The following is a 20,321-nucleotide window of genomic DNA, read 5'->3' on the forward strand; positions in this document are numbered from 1 at the left end:
AATACAGGATGCATGGGTATGTTCAATTTTGTGTAGTTCCATATTATGTGTTCCCAATATAAAATACAAAACAATTTAAAAAATGATGACTGAAGCCTATTTGATATAGAGGTTGTGAGGAGATACAAAGTCTTATTCCACAAAGCCTCACCTTTGAAAGTTCCAGTTGGATCAGCAGGAATAAACACATTGGCAAATGATCTAATTACATGTGTTCTTTTCAGATGAAAATTGGAGAGACCCACACAGACATTGAGTTGAGTGGGTTGGTCCCCAATACGGAGTACACAGTCACAGTTTATGCCATGTTTGGGGAAGAGGCCAGTGATCCTGCTACAGGACAAGAAACAACATGTGAGCATTTCAGTCATTTTGATGAAATACTGTCATAAAAGTTCAAATAAATGTTAGGATTGGAAGTACCAGTTTAGGTTGAAATCTTTTAGAAACCTATTGTAATATAAAAAAATGTGTATTTTATCTAGGGGAAGGAAATGCATTTTTTAAAAATATATATATTTTTTAGGTGTAGACGGACATAATACCATTATTTAGTATTTTTTTAATGTGGTGCTGGGGAATGAACCCAGTGCTCCACACGTGCTATGCAAACACTCGATCATTGAGCCACAACCCCAGCATGAAAAGGCATTTTTTCTATCTTGTATTATAATGAGTGAAATGGATATCAGAACTGAACTTGAGTATCCTTCAGATAATTCCACCTGTGTCTCTGTCCGAATCCAAATGCTGACTCTGGATGGAGAAAGAAGAGCTCTATAAGGGTTTTAAATCACAACAGCTGGGATGGGAATTTTAGCTTAGGTCGTATTTCAGCTGGGTGACAACGGGCAAATATCGTAACTATTAAAAGAAGAACAATATCTTACAACATGTGGTTGATATGAGATTAAGTATAGTACTACATGTGAAAGCACTTAGCACATAATTACTCAATATCTGTTTTCCACATATCAAGATGAATAATTTTTTTTTCTAAAAATCTTTGCTATCCTTTTATCTGAGCCTATTATTGTATTTTTTTTTTTTTTTTAGTTGACTAAGAAATTTTTGGCAAGGCTAGTCTTGACTTTTTGTTTGGTTGATTTTTGCCATGTTGGGGACCAAACCCTGTACTGCACATGTTAGGCAAGTGCTCTATCACTGAGCTACAGGCCCAATCCTATAGCTAATTTTTAGTAAATACATGGACTTTATAATACTTTTAGGAAATCTAGACATTATCTATATTTTAAATATATGCCAATAGTCTGGTTTATGTAACTACCCTGGTTTACTAATAAGTCTTCCCATAAATTACTGAAAACATGGTTCTATTCATCATCTTTTGAAACATAGGAAAGTTCAGGAGGCCCTGGGTACTTTTCCACCACTCTGGGCCTTGGGAAGAGATGAGAGCAACTTTCTGTAGTGCCTTGGAAATTCTACTTGGGAAATACATAAGTTTAATGCTAAGGAAAGATGTTTTCACACCTTCATTCTACGTTAGTTGATACTGTGTTCTCACACTTCAGAGAAAGTCTGATGCAATTAAAATAGCAAACAAACAAACAAAACAGGGACAGAAGAAAAGAAATGAATCTTACTAGAAAGTATCTAATATACCTCTTGACTTGATTAAAAAAAAAAGAAAGAAAGAAAGAAAAGAGGTACTAAAGGTGATGTTCTGGGTAACAGTCCCCGAGACTGGCATTTTTCTGTATTAAGGAAACTGGACTTTATTCTGTTATGTTACCAAATACAACTGAATTGCAGAAAAAATGTAGAGTGAAGTGTGCAGAATGATTGTTATATTGCTTTTCTCTTTCCTATACTTTCTCTCTAGCCCCTTAAGTATCAAGAAGGTCACTGACTCCTATAAGTTCTTTATTAGCAGGAAATCAGTATGTATTACATTCAAGAAAGAATTGGCATTTGGGATAGGGAGTATTATGCCTGTGACTATGGCCTGTAATTGTCAAATTTGTCTTCAAAGTTTTTCCTCTGTTGGCTCTATCAGCACCGTTGGATATTGTGGAGTGTGTGTGTGTGTGTGTGTGTGTGTGTGTGTGTGTGTGAGAGAGAGAGAGAGAGAGAGAGAGAGAGAGAGATTAGCTAGCATACTGGTCAATATCACCAGCTCCTATATCAACTCCCTGGGTTAAATTCTTACTGGTCTTCTGCTCCTAGTAACTGATTTTGACCAAGCTACCTCCCTTTAGTTATCAATATAATGGGAATGATTACAACTTCATCCTTGCAGTCTAATGAAAGGTTTAATGGGATAACATGTTATGTGTCACACATACCCATGGAAAGTACTCAATAAATGTTAACATTTATTGATACTAGAAATCTATACTTGAAGTCTCATGAAACTCTCAAATATTATGAACAATTTTCAATATGTTGAATCAGAAGAGGTTCCTTGAAGAAGTTAAAAAAGCTATGGAGTTAACAGCCAGGAGTCTGCAGAAATATTTCTTTGAATAATATTAAAGTAAAGTAGAGTAAGAGAGTATTCAATTTTAATTTAGTGTCAAAAAGCCAGTATGATTGTCCAGGGCAGGTAATTATTCACTGATTCCTTGAATATTTATTGAGTATATTATATATTGGAGTCAGAGCTGGGAACAAAATTAAGCGAAATTCTTCAATCCCCTGATATTTCAATATAGGTGAGGAGGGTGGAGAGAGGTGGGGAGGGGGGAGGGAGAATAAACCAAAAAAAAAAAAATGTGCAGAGAAAAGCATAAAATGAGAAAATCGCTAGGGGAGCATCGGGATGGAAAACCTCAGCACGAAGGTGGTGTGTGTCCAGGCCTGAAAGAGGTGAGGACAGCAGCCATGCAGGTACCTGGGGAAAGAGCCTCGTAGGAGACTGGATAGCAAGTGCAGAGGCCTGTGTGAGTGTGCTTGGAGGTTCCTGCACCAGAGGAGATGCCAGCAAGTGGCATGAGCCAAGGGCAGGATGGTGGGAGAGAGAGCAGCAGTGGGCCAGTTATGGAGGGGTAGATGGTCACTGTAAGAACTAGAGTTCTTATTTGGACAGATTTGCCCAGAGGAGCAAACGTATATGGCATTGAGTTTTACAGGAGCCCACTGGCTGCCCACTCATGGTGAGCAGCTAGAGACCATTGAGAGCTCTAAGCCATGTGGGGAGAGTGGCTTCCGTCATGTCAGTAGCAGTGGGCGTCGAGGAGAAGTGGTCACGATCTGGATATTTATTGAAAGCCCTGATGGTGGATTAAAAGTGGGTTGTGAGAGAAAAGGAATCCAGGACGACACCAAAGTTTTGGGCCTGAGTGACAGGAAGCATAATGTTTCCATTTGCTCAGAAGGAAAGACTGGGGAAGAAGTTTGGGTCCGTGGGCCAGGTTTTGAAGTTATTTAGAGATGCCTAGTAGACACCCACAGGGAGATGGCAGATGGCGTCTTCCTTATTTTACACACAGAAATCCTGGAGCTGAGAGGTCAAGCGACTTTGCCAGAGTCACATGATAGTCAAGTGAAATAGCTGAGATTTTGTTTCAGTGTCCTTGTTTTTAATCCGTTAGGATTCTTATTTACACTAGGCTATGATGATGGCACTGACCAGAGGAAAAAGGCACAAAATATTACTTAAATCTTATTTATTTCTAGGGATATAGATCTTTATTACTTTAATTCTTTATCAGGAAAACTTTTTCTTTGCTAAGTAGACGACTCACTGTTTATTTTGGATTATAAATTCTTATCCTGGTGACATTTTTCATATGAAATAGTTCAGAAGATAGTGTTTCTTGTCTTTTTTATATGATTTAAAATTCTAATTATTTTCTATTCCATTTACTGCGAAGTGCCTTTATCTCCACCAAGAAACCTGAGAATCTCCAATATTGGCTCTAACAGTGCTCGATTATCCTGGGACCCTACATCAAGAAAGATCAGTGGTTACCGGATTTTATACACCAGTGCAGATGGGACTGAAATCAATGAGGTAAGGTACAGAACAGGATATGAATTTTTTCAGGCCACTGTGTGGAGTTATCAGCTGCATATCCAAAGGCTACTGGCTTAAAGCAATACTAATTATATTCTTTCATCCTCTCTATGAGTCAGAAATTGAGACTTGCATGTGCAGTTGTAGCTGCAGGGTCACACATGAAGTTAGATATTAGCTGGAGTTGGCATCTTCTCAATGGCTTCTTTTTTTCATGATTGTTTTTGGTTATGCATGATAATAGAATTTATTTTGATATAATTATACAAGCATGGAATATATCTTATTCTAATTAGGACCCCATTCTTGTGGATATACACAATGATGGAATTCACTATGGTGTATTCATATATGTACAAAGAAAAATTATTTCAAATTCCTTCCACTGTCTTTTCCTATCCTCCCACCCTTCTCTTCATTCTCCTTTGTCGTATCTACTGGATCTCTATTCTTCCCTTCTATGCCTTATTGTGGGTTAGCTTCTACATATCAGCAAAAAACATTTTACCTTTGGCTTTTGGGGACTGGCTTGTTTCACCTAGCACAATAGTCTCCAGATCCATCCATTCACTGGAAAATTTCATAAAGTCATTCTTCTTTGTGGCTGAGTAATACTCCATTGTGTATCTGTACCACGTTTTCTTTATCCATTCATCTGTTGAAGGGTACCTAGGTTGACTCCCTAGCTTAGCTATTGTGAATTTGTATGTCTGGTACTTGCTCTGGGAAGACTGGAACAGCTGGAGTGTCTCTAAGTAGACCTTTCACATGACGCTTCTTGCATGAAGCTTTAGGGGAGTTGGCACAGGAGTCCACAACACATGTCTAGGGAGAGAGAGTACAAAGTGGAAGTTACAATGACCCGGGCTCAGAAGTCATTCGAGATTTGCTCTACCACATTCCTCCACTAGGAGAGGTCACAAGCCCCTGCCTGTATACAAGGCAGAGAAACAGATTCCATCTACCACAGGAGGCTTGTCAGTCACATACGAGGAGCATGTATGATGGGAGATGTACACTGACGTGACCATCTTGGGAAAATGCCATCTTCCACGGTGGATGGGGCTGGGAAAGTGTGTACTTTCATGGACGAATCAAACTAGAAACAGAGTCAACATTATCCAGTTTATCTCTGCTTTTGAATAAACTGACATCTGAAAGAGTTAGATGAGACAAAATTAAAAAGATGAACAATTCTATTTTTGTATAGAAAGGTGCTTTCAAATAATAGAACTTAGTAAACTCATAAAGAAGCAGAATCATGCGTGCCATGACTAATACTTTCAGAAATTCTTTCCTTGGAACTATGTTTTGGTAAGATAGCAAAGTTATTTTTATTTTATTTTTCCTCATCTTGGTCCAGGAAGTTAGGACAAATAAATATGTTGGATTGCATCATTTCTATTTTATCATCAAATAAAGCAAGTATTTTTCATATATCAAGATAAAAATTTTCTACAGTTAAATCTAGGCAATAGTTTATGGAATGCACCTTTTACAAGGGAACTTGTATATAATGCATGGCCCATAAATGCACATTTATAACCTACAGGAATACAGCTCAATAGCTCTCATTAAGACTGCATAAATTCTGAGGGTAAATAGTTTTGATGAGTTGGGGTCATTGGGACTAGTTGCTTTGTGTTTGAAGACAGGAACCTAGTGCAGTAAAAAGATTGAAATGAAAACCGCTGAGTGAGAGGTGTCTCTCTTTCACCAGTGATAAAGAAACCACTTTCCCAAGAGTTGCAAACCTAACCCTGTAGGAGGATCAGATGGATAAAATAAATATGCACAAACAGATACACCTGCAAAGAAATACACTTTCACCTGTTTTTCCTGAAACATGAGGTTAAATTACGCTCTATATTGCGTTCCCATTTTGAGGACATAGATGTAGAAGAAATTCTCTACTGGAAGGCAATTTGAGACCAGTGATCAAGGATAATGGACAATGGGCTTTGAAGAGCACAAGTGCCATCCAAGATGCAGCAGGTCTCAGCTCCAACCACGCCCAGGGAGCTGCCAGGTCATGGGACTCTTGAAGAGATAGACAGACTTCTATTTCTGTATAAAATTTACCAATTTAAAAATTGAACATCCCAAATAACATGACAGCTATATTTACCAATAAATGTTTCTTTATTGTGGAGCATGCTTTTTTAGTAATAACTTCTATAAAATAGAAGTACCCTTTATATGACATGAGTATATAAAGAAAAAGACTGTTGTCTTTGTCCATTCAGGCTGCTGTAGCAAATTGCCTAGACTGAGTAACTTATGCCTAGACTGGGTAACTTAGAAATTTACTATTCATAGCTCTGGCGGCTAGGAAGCCCAAGATCAAGGTACCAGCCGACTTGGTGTCTGGTAAGGGCAGATTGCTCATCATGGACACCCACCTGTGTCCTCACATGGTAGAAGGAGCAGATGATTCCATAGAGCTTACAAGGGTGCTAATTCTTCATGACCTAATTACCTCTGAAAGGCCCCTTTTCTTACTATTATTACACCAGGAATTAGTTATCAACTTATGAATTTGGGAGGGGGTACACAAAGATTCAGATCCTAGTAGCAGTTATGGCCTCATTTAGTATTTTGAATTTTTTATTTTTGCAAAGAATGGCCTTTCACAAATATATTTGTTGAGAATGTATGAATGACTTTTTTTTTTTTTTTTTTTTGTAGTTCTGTTCAACCTTAGGGATGCCGTTAGCATTTGTTATCTCTAATTTGTGTTTTTCTGGGAAATTAGAAACTATGGTAAAATTGAATTTAAAATATGAATCAATGGACTCTGAATGAAGATCTAAGAAAATTTTATTTGAATAGAATGCTTGGATTAATTTAATACTGCTTGGATTTTTTAATATTTATTTTGACTGGTACATATGTTTTCTCATTTCTTGATCTTTTTTTGGGGGGGGCAGTAACTGGTGGTTAAACTCAAGGGTGCTTAACCACTGAGCCACATCCCCAGCTCTTTTTTGTATTTTATTTTAGAGACAGGGTCTCACTAAGTTGCTTAGGGCTTGCCAAGTTGCTGAGGCCAGCTTTGAACTCATGATCCTCCTGCTTTAGCCTCCCAAGCTGCTGGTATTATAGGCTTGTGTCACCATGCCCAGCCTTTATTTCTTGATTCTCAAATCCAACATTGCTGCATAAGTATATCTTTTACTTAAATGAGGTACTATTTTACCTGACCTGGGAATATATGATCTTTGAGAGTGAATATTTCTACCAGTTTTGCTTTAATTTCTATGAACTTAAGTTTTTACGTTTACAATTGGGACTTTAGGAAATCCCCCTAAACATTCTGGAATGAACTAAAATCTACTTTGAAGATGACATGAAAGCTTTTATTTTAAAAGCGGTTAACATTTCTCCACTTCCCTTCCTCCTCCCCTTACCTTCCCTACCTAACTTCCCCTTCTGCCCACTCTTCCTCCTTCACTTTCTTTCCTCCCTCTCTATCTTTTCTGTAAGGTCCTCCTGCCAACTTTTTGGGAAAACAAAAGTAAACCAGGACACATCAACTGATGATGATCACGATGGTGGCAGTTGTGCTGATGATAACGGCAGCTACCGCTCGGATGTTTACCATGAGCCAGGAGCTGAGTGTTCTGGAGAGAATCTCATGCAGTCTTTACGGAACCAAATGCTGGAAAAGCATGACTTGTCAAATGATGGACAGAGGCCATCTCAGTCTGCATTTACTGTAGAAGGATTTGGGAAGTACACATACGAGATGGAGAATTAGTGCCGCCGTTTGAATTTCATAAATGCAAAGGCCACAATTTTTAGACCCTTGAGAGTGTGGTTCCCATCAGCAATGACTCAATTGCACAGCCCAGAGAGCAGCCCGAATCCCTCATCGAGGACAATTCATCCTTCCCAAATTAGGCGAAGTTAAGCTTTTAGCTGGTCTCATAAAATTATTCTCAAAAAATAGTTGCAAAACAGTGAGATCATGATCATTTGTTACCCTTTCTTCAGATTCTTCTCTTACATCTTTAAATCACCACCAACGAAACCAGTTCCAGAACTAATATTTTAACACCTATTATTATAATAAAAATAAATGATACCTAAAATCTTCATAAAATAAAATAATCAATGACTAAATTGTCTAAAATAGTCTATTCAGTATCAAATAAAATGTTTTAGTAAATAAATTAGATCCTTTTAAATAGACTATCTATATAAAAGACTCTGTATCTATCACTTTTTCCATTTAGTCTCTCAGTGTATCTAAAGAAATATGATTTTAACAACTTTAGTGTATGTTTGATATGTTTTCCTTCCTATTTGTCACAGATTTGAGACTTAGAAATCTGTGGTCAAGGACTAAGGGAATTCCATTTGATAGTTTTATAACTACTGAAGTCAGTTAACTCTTTGGACCTCAGGTTTCTCTTCGGAAACCCATTCTTGAACATGGGAAGGACCTCTAAACAAAATAACGTGTCAAGTTCTTGATACTAGGTGCTCAATACATCTTAGCTATGAAGATTCAAAGCAGTAGAAAGCAATATCTAAGTATAATTTTGGAAAATGTGTCTGGAACTCATATTTTGAATATGGATTTATGTTCTCTCTGAGTTTAAAAATTAAAGCCATACTGGAAAAAGAGAATAGGATTTAGAGTTGGAAACACCTGGGTTTAAGTCCTTGGCTTCAGCTGGTTTCCTCTGGGGCAAGATCCTTACTCTTCCCATCTTCAAATTGGGGGTAACAGTCAGTGACCCTACAGGCTGTGGTAAGGTTCAAGTGCCTCTGTGTGTATAAAGCATGCAGATAATGCCAGGCTGGGGCAAACACTAGATGCTAAGAACAAGCTACAAAGTTATTGATCCCTGTGTTAGGAGAAGATAATGCAGAGTTTCAGTGAACTATTGTTATGTGACAGAAACTCAGCTTAAAACGGAGGACCGTGCTCAGACAGTGTGGCAAAGCTCAGCAGGGACGGCTCGTCTCCACCCTGTGGGTCAGCTGAGGTGACTCTTGAGTCCCTCTGGACTTGGGGGCTGGAACTGCCAAGATGACGTCTCCCCAGTCTAGTAACTCAACTGGGGTGACCTGGAAGGTAGGCGTGACTGGCCCTCCAGCAGAGTGGCTCAGGGTTCTAGTTCCATAAAATGGAAGCTCTGCTCTCCAGGTGGGCACCTTTGGGGACCTACAGTTGATTCTTTCTGTGGTCTCTGGACCAGATCTTAATTTATATAAGCCTTTTCTTTTCTTATCTCTTTTTTTTTTTTAAAAAAAAGCTTTTTGGATTTTTATCTTCATTTTCATTTATTTTATTCATTAGAGAATACAATTAAACATACAGTGGCAAAGAAATTAATCGAGGCCCTGCCCACAAGGGCTCAACAGGGGACAGACATTAAATAAACAAAGAAATAAAAAGCTTTCAAATGTCACTGTGCCAGAGAGGAAACTACAAGGGCAGCGTTAGAGAAATGTGGAAAGAGAAACCTAAACCCTCTGAGGAGGTGATCTTTAGGGACATCCTGCCAGATGAGGAAGACCTAATTTTGAAAAGAGCTGAGTAATAGGGTCACAGACAAAATGAATTGCTTGTGCAAAGGCCCTGAGGTGGAAAAGTTGAGTCTATCACTGAAACCATTGTGGCTGGAGCTTAATGACCCGTGGTTCATTAGGATTATAGCAGAGAGGACTTGTGCTCCAGATCATGCAAGGACATCCAAACCCAAACCCCAGGTGCTTGGCTTTGGTTTTGGAGGCAATGGATAGCCAGTGAAGGTTCCAGTGGGTAAAGGTTGTTTTGATTGCCACGAGCAAACTCAAAGGCTGAATGGTTTTCTTTTTAATGTTGGGTGGCCCTAGCTGGTTTCCTCTGGAGCAAGATCCTTATTCTTCCCATCTTCAAATTGGGGATGACATTGACAGCACTGAAACTAGAGAACTTATTGATGTCACTCAACAGTGTCCCCTGAAACCATTCTAAGTGAAACCTAATTTGGCAGTCTTCTCTCAGATACATATGAATGGTCTAGACTATTGTTTCAATGGTCTCGACTATTGCCAGAGCTAAGGTACCTTGTTTTAAGTTATTGCAAGTTTTCATGAGGATGAATTGAGAAGGCGTGTGAAGGCCTAGGCTTTGCACCACATGTAGGTTCCCCAACATGTTCCTGTCCTGTGCCCCTTGGCAGCCCAACACCTAGCTTCTCAAAGATGAAGATGGGTCCACTCCTCTTTCTCTCTCCTTAAGGGTGACTTTGACTAGGACTCTGCCTGATAGATCCTCCTCTCCTCTCCTCTTTGTTTTCTTTCCTCAAAGTCAATTCTTGGTTGTGTTCTAACCCTTTCCTCTTCTTACATTCTTTGTTCTTATCCTTAGGATTTCATCCCTATGTACCCCTAAAAGGTTCATATATATTTTCCCAAATAAGTCTTTCTGTGAAAGATAAAGGGATATTTCAAATGTTTACTAGTTTTGACTGTTTTCTTTAGTATTAATACCCTTCCTCTGCAGGCTTGGGTTCCTGTGTCTATGCATTACTCTGCCCTGGAACCAGCAGAGCCCAGGAAGTAAGACCAAAAGCCAGCTGCTCCTAGTAGATCTGTCTGGAAACATTAAAAGTATTTATGCCTCTGAGGTTGTGCACACTTAATGTCCTTCGGGAATGGAAACAATATTGGTTTTAAAGTTGTCCTGAGAATTAACCGGCAGGAAATCTATTGAAGGGTGTAAAATTTTTAGAATAGTGTATATAAAAACTGACTGGTCTTATAATTCAGGAGGCTTTTCTGAAGTATTTTATAGCCCTGCTGTCTGCCAAGTGAACTACAGACCATAATAAAATGATTGCTGTATTTAGAGAACATCGGATACAGCTACTGTGACGCTTTTCTCTTGCAGGTTGAGGTGGATCCGATCACTACGTTCCCTCTGAAAGGTTTGACGCCCCTCACCGAGTATTCCATTGCCATTTTCTCCATCTATGAAGAAGGGCAGTCTTTGCCTCTGGTTGGAGTTTTCACCACAGGTAAGCCTCGTTAGGTTTTGGAAGTTTTGCAAAAGTAATCATATAGAAACCAAAACCTAAAACAGCTTCTTCAGTTGTGATTTTAAAGATATTGCATTTTCACTTTTAAAATATTATTAACAAACAGTTACATAGCTAGCATATGTACTAATTGTTTTGTACCAGAGTGAAGAAAAGAGAGAAGTTTGTCTCCCTTTAAAAGGTCTAAGTTTTAAAAAGCATGTGCGTTCTTCTTATTCTAACCTCACACCTTCTTCTTTTATTCCTTGATGTAAACATTTTGCTTCCCTTTTCCATCCATGTGTGTTCATTAAGTTGCACTTCCAAATGCTGATATCCAATCATTTTTGGCCAACAAAAAAGTGACAATTTCTTATTACTTAACCTAACGCATCATTATAGCTATTTCTGTTTTCATGGAGCCTAAAAATATTAACACAAGAAAGAATGTCTTAAATGCTAAACTTAAATAGAATGTATGCATACTTGATTTTCCTATTCTATATTTACTCTGTAGTTGCCCAAGAAATTATAAAACATTTTGCCTCTTGGAGCAATAGCTGTGTTGTTTGCCTTCTGAATCTGTCAATTGGCCTGAGACACAAATTTAGTTCTGTATTGAAGAGATGACAGGTAATTCAGAAAGAAATGAGAGTATTGATTGAGAAATGTTTACAGAAAGATGCAATAATTTCACAAAATCTTCTGAGGTCAACTCTGGTTGGAATTCTCCTCGTGTCCTGTCCGAGTTTCAAAATCCCTCATATGAAATATGAAAAACCAATGACTTGAAATTTTATTTTGGATTTTGCTTTCACTGACATCCCCAAAGTGTGTAAGATGTGACATGGTGGAAGGTCTGATAAATAACGTTTCCCTCCTGATGACATCCATGTGAATACATTAGAAAGATGAAGATTCTTCCCCAGAACGTAGTATCAGTGGATAATTTAATCACCGAAGCAAAAAACCTAAAAGGAAACATTTCTCCAGTCTCTGGGGTACCATTTTGTTTATTTGCTCAAAATACTGGGAAGATAATATCTTTATAAAATTATGAATATAGCATTTTTATTTTTTTTCATACTTAAAAGAGGCAAATAAATAATCTAAGAGTTCCGGAATTCCTGGGACAGAACTTGAAAGTCTGCTATTTCCATGGTTTTCCTAATTTATGCTGTTGGTAGATGCTGGACGTTGAAATGTAACTGATGGGCACTGCCTTTCCTTCTATGGTTTTCCAAAAGCAAAAGATTCCTTATGGAGACTTTTCTTCCCACAGCCCCTGGGAGCTGTTTGGTTTTGACTTTCTTGCCCTTTCATTTCCCTAACAAAATCTTCCTGTGCTTCCAGAGGAAGTTCCAGCCCAGCAATACTTGGAAATCGACGAGGTGAAGACAGACGGCTTTCGAGTGACCTGGCATCCCCTCTCTGCCGAGGAAGGGCAACACAAGTTGATGTGGATTCCAGTCTACGGTGGGAAGACCGAAGAGGTAAGTCGTCTGAAAGAGATGAAGATGGATCCGGAGCATGTTCTGTGCTGCACCGGAGTTGGTCTTCATTTAAAAACAGATTGGGAATCCCAAAGGTCATTAATATTGTGCAAGGCATGGAGTGTCACAAAGGTCAAACCATATTATTTTTCTAAGACTAAAATGCATTGTCTCCAGGGCTTCAGTCATGTATCTAATATATTTCTAGATTCTTTTACTTTCCTACAGAACGTGTAATAAAAACTTCAAAGAACCACCTTTAGAATATTAATAATATTGATAATTAAAACTGATCTTAGCAGCCTTGGAATTCGTTATGCTTCATTATTTCTTGATTACACTCAGAATGACATTTTTTTCCAAAAGCGCATTTTCCCCCCTTTTTAATTCAACTAAAACTGATTACTAAGCACTACATGCTTTTTAGGTTGATCTAAAGGAAGAGCAAGACTCATATGTTATTGAGGGTCTGGAACCTGGCACTGAATATGAAGTCTCGCTGTTGGCCGTACTTGATGATGGAAGTGAGAGTGAGGTGGTGACTGCTGTAGGGACCACACGTAAGTCTTGTTCTGGGGCAAGTGGGATTTCAGCAGCACCCACCATCCACATTCACGCTCCCTTCACCACACCAGGCTCCCTCTCTATCTGCCTTGTCCCTGGCTATGGAGTCTTCAATTATTCTCTGTCCTTCAGAGTTCGCCATATATCCCTGTCTTCCGTGAAACGGACATGTGAAAAATCTTAACATTCTGAATCCTTACACTGTGAGGAAGTGATCATATCTGTCTTATTCATTATTGTATTCTCCACACGTAGCACAATTGTTGGTTTGTTTTCACTGGATGATAAATATTCATTGGATTGATGGATGCACAGATGGATGAGTGGGTGGAAGAAAGGATGGAATAATTTTTGAATGAATAAATTGGCAAATAAATAAACCTATGGCTAACAGGTCCAAGAGTTTCTGGAATTTTCCAAGTTGATCATGGTTCCAAGAATTTTGTACAAAAAAAAATTACTCATTGATTGATTTATTCCTTCATTTATTAAAATGTGAGCTATTAACTGCGTATTAAACTGTCTTAGATTGGGTTTCCTGGAATCAGATTTTGAGACAGAAAATTGCATCCAGGAGGTTTATTGAAGAGTGCAGTTAGGAGACACTTATGTAAGAAACTGAAAACTGTGAGATAGGGAATAGGGAGAAGCTGAAACTGAGCCTTCAGCTCATCCTGTTAAAAGCTCTAGGGCTAGAATCACCCTTCTGAATTGCCCCAAATTGTGGCAAAGGAGCTGGGCCTTTACATCCGCACATCACCAATCATTGGAGTTGTATTGTTCCTTGGTGGGGCAATTCCTAGAGCTATTGAGACTTGGCAGCCAGTATTCCAGTACCTGGTGAATAGATGTGTTCGTCAGCACATGAATGCAAAGCACCTCTGCTGCTCCATTCCATGTACACCCAGGGAGGGTACTGGAAAGAGACCATGCACTTCTTGCCAGAGCACATTGCCCTCCTTGGTGGTCTTGTTTGGCAGCCCTTTCACAACTTGGTCTAGCAAGTCGGTTTAATTTCCTTTAATTATCACGGTTATGCCACTATTTCAAAATAATTGGGAGGTTTCATAATTTTGTGGATGTAATTCAGATGTTTATATGAAGTCTGGTATCTGTGATGTGAAACCAGCCTCTTTGGGCTTTGGTTTCCTTATTCATGGAACAGATATGCCTGCCTTACTTGTGACTCACTTTTCTTGTCTTCCAACCGTAGTCAAGTTTGTTGTAGGAAGAAAGTAAGATAATGGAGGTGAAATTTTCTTGAAAAGTCATTAAGTGATTTATGCAAATATATAGAGGTATTGTCATTATAAAATTTTAAAATAATGAATTTTTTTTTTAGTTGATAGTTTTTGGACAGAACCAGCCACAACCATAGTACCTACCAGCCCTGTAACTTCAGGTAAGAACACACAGGAGCCCATTTTTCCAATACAGAAGTCATATTTTATTTAATATTATAATTAGGGAAGAGATGCTGCCCTCTTCCATGTCTACCAAACCGGTTCACATTTCCTGCCACTCAAATTCTCAAAATCTTCTTTACCATGATACTCCAGCCTTCTATTACTCCAGCCTCCCTGTTAAATCTCTCTGCCTTTTTCATCTTTACCTTAGATTCCCATTCACCTTCCAGAGCATGTTAACATAATAACATCACTGGGGGTCTTTGCCCCCCTCTTTATCTTAGAGATATCTCCTACTGCTCTGTTGAGAATTATTATGTCATGGTGTTTGTGCATTTTTGTGGGCAAATAAGATTTGGCTAGTCCATCAGCTATTTCCTCTCCCCTCCACTGCATTACACCTCCCAACTAGCTACCAGAGGTGACTAAGTAACATATACAATCACTTCAGTGGTTTACAGTCACCCATTCATTCATTCATTCATTTCCTCTTCAACTAATCTTTACTGAGCCCTCCTTTGTGCCCTATTGTCTCTTTATTGTAACATCCAAAATCTTTCCTGATAGTTCCTGCTTCCCTTCCTGTCCTCAGCTGTATTTCCTACTCTTTCTCCATTTCCTCCTCTCATTTCAGAGCTCCTTGCCTTAAATTGAGGAGTTCCCTCCCATTCCCACACCCTGGTATCCTGCCAGGTAAATGTCCATCTTTTATCTCTTCTGCGACATTCTTCGTACTTTTGTCAAGGTTATGTCCTGTATATCTCAAAAGACCTAACGAAGTCAAACACACTGGAGGAATGCAATGGGTGTTTTCAGAAGAAGTGAATAAATGCATGAAGAGGAAGATGTAGTGGAGATGAGCAGGGGAAAAGACAGAGCAGAAGGGAGAAAGGAGAACAAAAATTGAACAAATGAAGGAGCAGGCACCTCCAGAGATGAGGACACAGGCGAAAGAGTTTGGACAAGTGTCAGAGAAAAAAGATAAAATCTGTGGGCTGAATGGATAAAGGCACTCTGGATGTTCTTGAATGACAAGTGTCAAAACCAAAATGGGGCACAGGTAGATGGGATGCGTGTTGGATGCTGATTGCACATGAAGGGTGATGAGATCCGGTGCAGCAGGACCACTTCTCCAACACAGCGGTAGTGTGACCTGCTTATGTCCATGCTCCCCTTTGGGTTCATGGGTTGATTTTTCAATCCAGGATATTTTCCCAGGGTGTCCTGAATAGTGTGTATGCAAGGCTGATAACCTAGAGCAATCCATGACCTCATCTTGTAAACATCTCTTTAACCCATGCTCTCCTAAACCTGTAGCTACCTTGTCTTCCCATGAACCACTAGAGTGCAGCTGTTCTTGCTTCATGTGGCTCTGCATCATAGATCCATCTTCAGTGATGCTCCTTGCCACTCCACAAGTAATCTCCATGGCTCATTTTGGAATATGAAGGGGTTGAAAGTTCTTTAATCCCCGGTTGTGTTTATTTCAGCTTTCCAGACAGGAATCAGAAACCTGGTTGTAGATGATGAAACCACTTCTAGTCTGCGGGTAACATGGGACATTTCTGACAGCAATGTGGAGCAGTTTAGGGTGACCTACCTGACAGCACAAGGGGACCCTGCGGAAGAAGTGGTAGGAACGGTCTGTATAAATACAGCTAAATAGAAACTCCACAGACTTTCCTAACAGAACTAATGAAACAGTCTCCAGAGACTAACTCAAGCTTTACTGCTCATTGCTTGGTGACTCTTCCATCTCCAGAAGCTCATGTTCTTGATAAACTCAAACTTCACTGCTGATTTCTTGATTAGCTTTCTATCTCCAATTTTTTCCCACACATGTGCTTCAAGCTATAAAACCTCTAAATCTTGTTTCTAACATTGCTTTGCTGCCTTGAATGACTTGGAATACCAAAATTGGGTCATAAAAGGTCTATCACATACTTATATCTGTAGATAGATAGGTGGATAAAGTTTAAGATAGGTATTTAACATTTTTTTGCACTTGGCAATCAGATAAAAAGCTTTTCAAGCAATACACACATGAAAGGTCCTTTTTATGTAGTTGAAATGTTTCTAACAAAATGCCATCCATTAACAAATAGTTACATATTTTTTTAAATTTTACTGATATCAATTCATTTCAAGATTTATAGTAATTTCTTATATATCTTAATCATGGGTATCTCTCCTCAGGGATTTAGATTTTATATGTCATGTTTTCTTTAAGTTGATCTATCTTTATTTCTTTTTTCTATATTTCAAAAATGTCACCCTCTTAATCATGGCCTCCACATGTTCTCTTAATTTATACCAAATCATTTAACTTGAAACTGTTTTGTAGATGTGGATCTAGGAACCAGATAACTCCAGTTTTCAGCCAGAAGAAATTTGTCTTTTTCATCATGCAGTATGATTTAGTGAGTCTCATTAGTTGAAGTTTTGGTCTTATGCTGCATTAGTTTTGACACTCTAAGAAAGAAATTTTTAAAATTCATCACTGCTCAAGAATAGCATTATTCTTTTTTTCCCTTCCTTACTTAAAAAGTCTTGGGTGGAAAATCATTTTTATTTATGTGTATACATAAACTATTACTTGAGTTCAAATTTTTTTTCAGGAGAGTACTGTATTTCTAATGGAAAGAGGAAAGCTTATAGGGCCCAATGAAGGCCTCCACAAGAACACTATCCCTGTGAACAGCCAGAAGATCCATAAATTGCTCTGGGGATACTTATGGAAAGTGAATGATCTCAAACAAAATCCACTCTTACCATACATTTCAAATGATTCATGACTGGCAAATTTTTTTTAAATGTACATAAGTATGGCAATTAATGTAATAATTTGCAGTGTTTTATTTTTCCTAACATTGTCCTCTTCTTGTGGCTCAGTTCCTAAAAGTGAGATCCATAGAAACTTTCCAGACTATGAGTTTTTCATTTTTGTTTTTGTGAATTTTTCTTACTCTTTCCAAGAAACACATTAGCTTCTTGGTGAATTATTCCTGTTAATTGGGAAACAGTAACAATTTAATCTCACACATGCACTTGTGAGCTACACAAACCAAGGTGAAATAATAATAATATTTACTTTGGGTTGTTTCTAGATAATTTTCCCTTTGCTAGTTTCTTTCCTTTAGCACTGTTTATTTTTGAAACACTTGGACACCTACACGAATGGGGAAAATGATCAAAGTCTTAGTCTGCCCCAGTTAAACAAACCTTTAATAAAAATGAAAAATATTGATATATTTGGTGGTGATTATTTACTATGCGGAAGTATTTGTTTTTGTATTTTGCTTTTGCTGTATTAAAAAATGTACTGTAGTATTCATTAAATATCAAACTCTTTTTGTGCATTTTAATTAAACTAGATTTGTGCACACAGCTTATAAGCACTTTCTTAATTTATATAGGGACTCACCTGAGGATAGATTGAGAACTTGTTTCCTCAAGTGTTAGTGCTATACAAATGGATTAGTGTTGTTATTAGAAATAGAAAGTGGGTGCATCTAAGTTTAGATTATGAAGCTAAGGTAGGACCATCAGATGTGGACCTCTGCCAAAGAACATTGGTCTTACAATCACACAGACCAAATGATACCTTAAAATAAGGATGCATACAGAGAAAGACAGATGATAAAAACATATTATAAAAGCAAAAGGAAATGTGTCCAGAGAAGAGGTATGACTCCTAACATGTTTCCAAATTTTCCTTAACTATAAACACTGATTGTATTTATATAAGGAAAGAATAATAGAGCGTTGGAGAATAGTACAGGTATACAGCATTGCAAACCAAAGAAAACAGGGTAATTAAATTTTAAGTTAAGGTATGTGAATTATTTATGTAGATTCTAGGTATAATCAAATCTACCAGACACTTTCAAGAAAAAAAATTTAAACTTAGAAATAAAACTGCCTGCCAATATTTCATAAAGATTAACTTTCAACTCTTTTGTGAAATTAGAAAAAGTGGCAACGACATTGTCTCCATTGTGTTAGAGCAGGGAGATCTCTTATTTATTTATTAAAAACCAGACTTTCTAGAGCCTGGGTTTCAAAAGCATTAACCATGGCACACCTATAATCCCAGTGGCTCTGGAGGCTGAGACAGAAGGATTGCATGTTCAAAGCCAGACTCAGCACAAAGCAAGGCACTTAGCAACTCAGTGAGACCCTATCTCTAACTAAAAATGCAAAATAGGGCTGGGGGTGTGGCTCAGTGGTTGAGTGCCCCTGAGTTCAATCCCTAGTACCTCTCTCCCCCCAAAAAAAGCATTAACCATGGCCTGCATTTTCAGTTGTAAGGAATTTTCTAGAGTAGGACTACTCAAAATGGGCCTTGGTCTCCTACATGATAAGTTCAGATTTAACATTAAGCTTTTAAAAATGTGGATAGCCATTTGACATTGCTGCAACCATCCAAGAACAAGATGATGATCACTTTTCTAGCAAACTGGTATTATTGTATTTTATGCAGATATTGGTCTACAGTGGATTGGAGTTAAATCAAAATACAACCATTAACTCTTAGTCTTTAATCACAGAGAGTTTGAAAACCACTGTCTAAAAACAGATAGAACTGTTATAAAATGAGACTCCAGTGAGATACAGAGGATCCTTTTTCTACTCCAGGTAAAAATTTGCTGCTTGTGGCCCAGTCTGCTCTGAAGAAATTTGGGTCATAATGGAGCCAGATAAAGTTGCATTTCTGCAAAAATTAAAAACATGAAGTTTACAGGCAAAATTTTCATTCTATTTAACCATGAGCATCCTTTATAGATTAGTTTTATAAATACAACCACCGTCTGCTTTTGTCTATATATTTGTGCACACAACTTACAAGCACTTTCTTAATTTATATAGAAACCCAATTAAGGATAGATTGTTTCCTCAAGTGTTAGTGCTATACAAATGGATTAGTAGTATTATTAGGAATAGAAAGTGGGGTGCATCTAAGTTTAGATTATGAAGCTAAGGTAGGACCATCGGATGTGGACCTATGCCAAAGAACATTGGTCTTACAATCACACAGAGCACAATAACACTTGAGGAACACACACACACACACACACACACACACACACACACTTGTTCGTTTGTTTGTTTTACTCTGCGTTACCTAAACAAGCAGAGGCCAAGCAGATAGAACTTTGCATACTCCAGAAATTTCCATTTCACTTTTCCAAATAAGTATCATGAGCGTAGAAAGTTTAAAGCAATACATTTGTGTGAAGTAGGAGGCCAATGTTAAAGGAAGGTGTGGACTCTATTCTCACATTTATGTTCCTTTACTGAGCTGGGTGGGCCTCAGTTTCACCATATGCAAATGTGTGAAATGACAAGGTGGTGATAAAGATTAAGTGAATAACTTATTCAAATTCTTGAATGGCACCCAGCACATATACTTGCTAGATAAGTGAGAGCTATTGTTCTAATTCACAGCGACAACTTCCTGGCAAGCAAATGAATTCTTCAAAATAATCACACCACTTTTCAATATACCACAGGCTGAACTTGATTGGTTGGAAGGTCATGTGCTTTTCAATATGAAAGATGACCTTATTTAAGGAACATCCACATGGGTGGTTTGCTAGAAAGACAGCTTGGAATGAAAACCCTGGCTCTGTTTTCTGAAAGAGTTATATTTAAGAGAAATACCCCAAAGGAAGCTGCACTGTCAGAGTAATATAAGTCAGGGCACCCACTGTCACAGTTCTTCCTTAAAAGTCCTGAATGCCAGGGTCGTCTGACTTTAGAATAAAGCAGAGCCCCTCTTTTTCATTGCTCCTTCCCAGGACCCTGTGTACACACATCAGTGCAACTCTGTACCTTTCAATGCTCCTTCCTATAAGGA

At 38.2% G+C, this 20,321-nt stretch overlaps 1 protein-coding gene across 5 annotated transcripts in view; it reads left to right on the forward strand.

The window, feature by feature from the left end:
• The window catches only part of Col14a1 (collagen type XIV alpha 1 chain), a 201,088-nt gene that overhangs the window by 74,116 nt on the left and 106,651 nt on the right, over positions 1-20,321 (forward strand). For 4 of the 5 annotated variants that reach the window (XM_076835506.2, XM_076835505.2, XM_076835509.2 and 1 more), the window contains exons 13-19: positions 225-354; positions 3,840-3,979; positions 10,872-10,998; positions 12,352-12,491; positions 12,919-13,051; positions 14,398-14,457; positions 15,952-16,103. In XM_076835506.2, coding sequence (XP_076691621.1) covers positions 225-354; positions 3,840-3,979; positions 10,872-10,998; positions 12,352-12,491; positions 12,919-13,051; positions 14,398-14,457; positions 15,952-16,103 — 882 coding nt within the window. The remainder of the gene's footprint in view (positions 1-224; positions 355-3,839; positions 3,980-10,871; positions 10,999-12,351; positions 12,492-12,918; positions 13,052-14,397; positions 14,458-15,951; positions 16,104-20,321) is intronic. The other variant, XM_076835507.2, reaches the window with a different exon arrangement.

This window comes from Callospermophilus lateralis, chromosome 16 (genome assembly GCF_048772815.1).
Source record: "Callospermophilus lateralis isolate mCalLat2 chromosome 16, mCalLat2.hap1, whole genome shotgun sequence".
In the NCBI taxonomy this organism is placed as follows: domain Eukaryota; kingdom Metazoa; phylum Chordata; class Mammalia; order Rodentia; family Sciuridae; genus Callospermophilus; species Callospermophilus lateralis.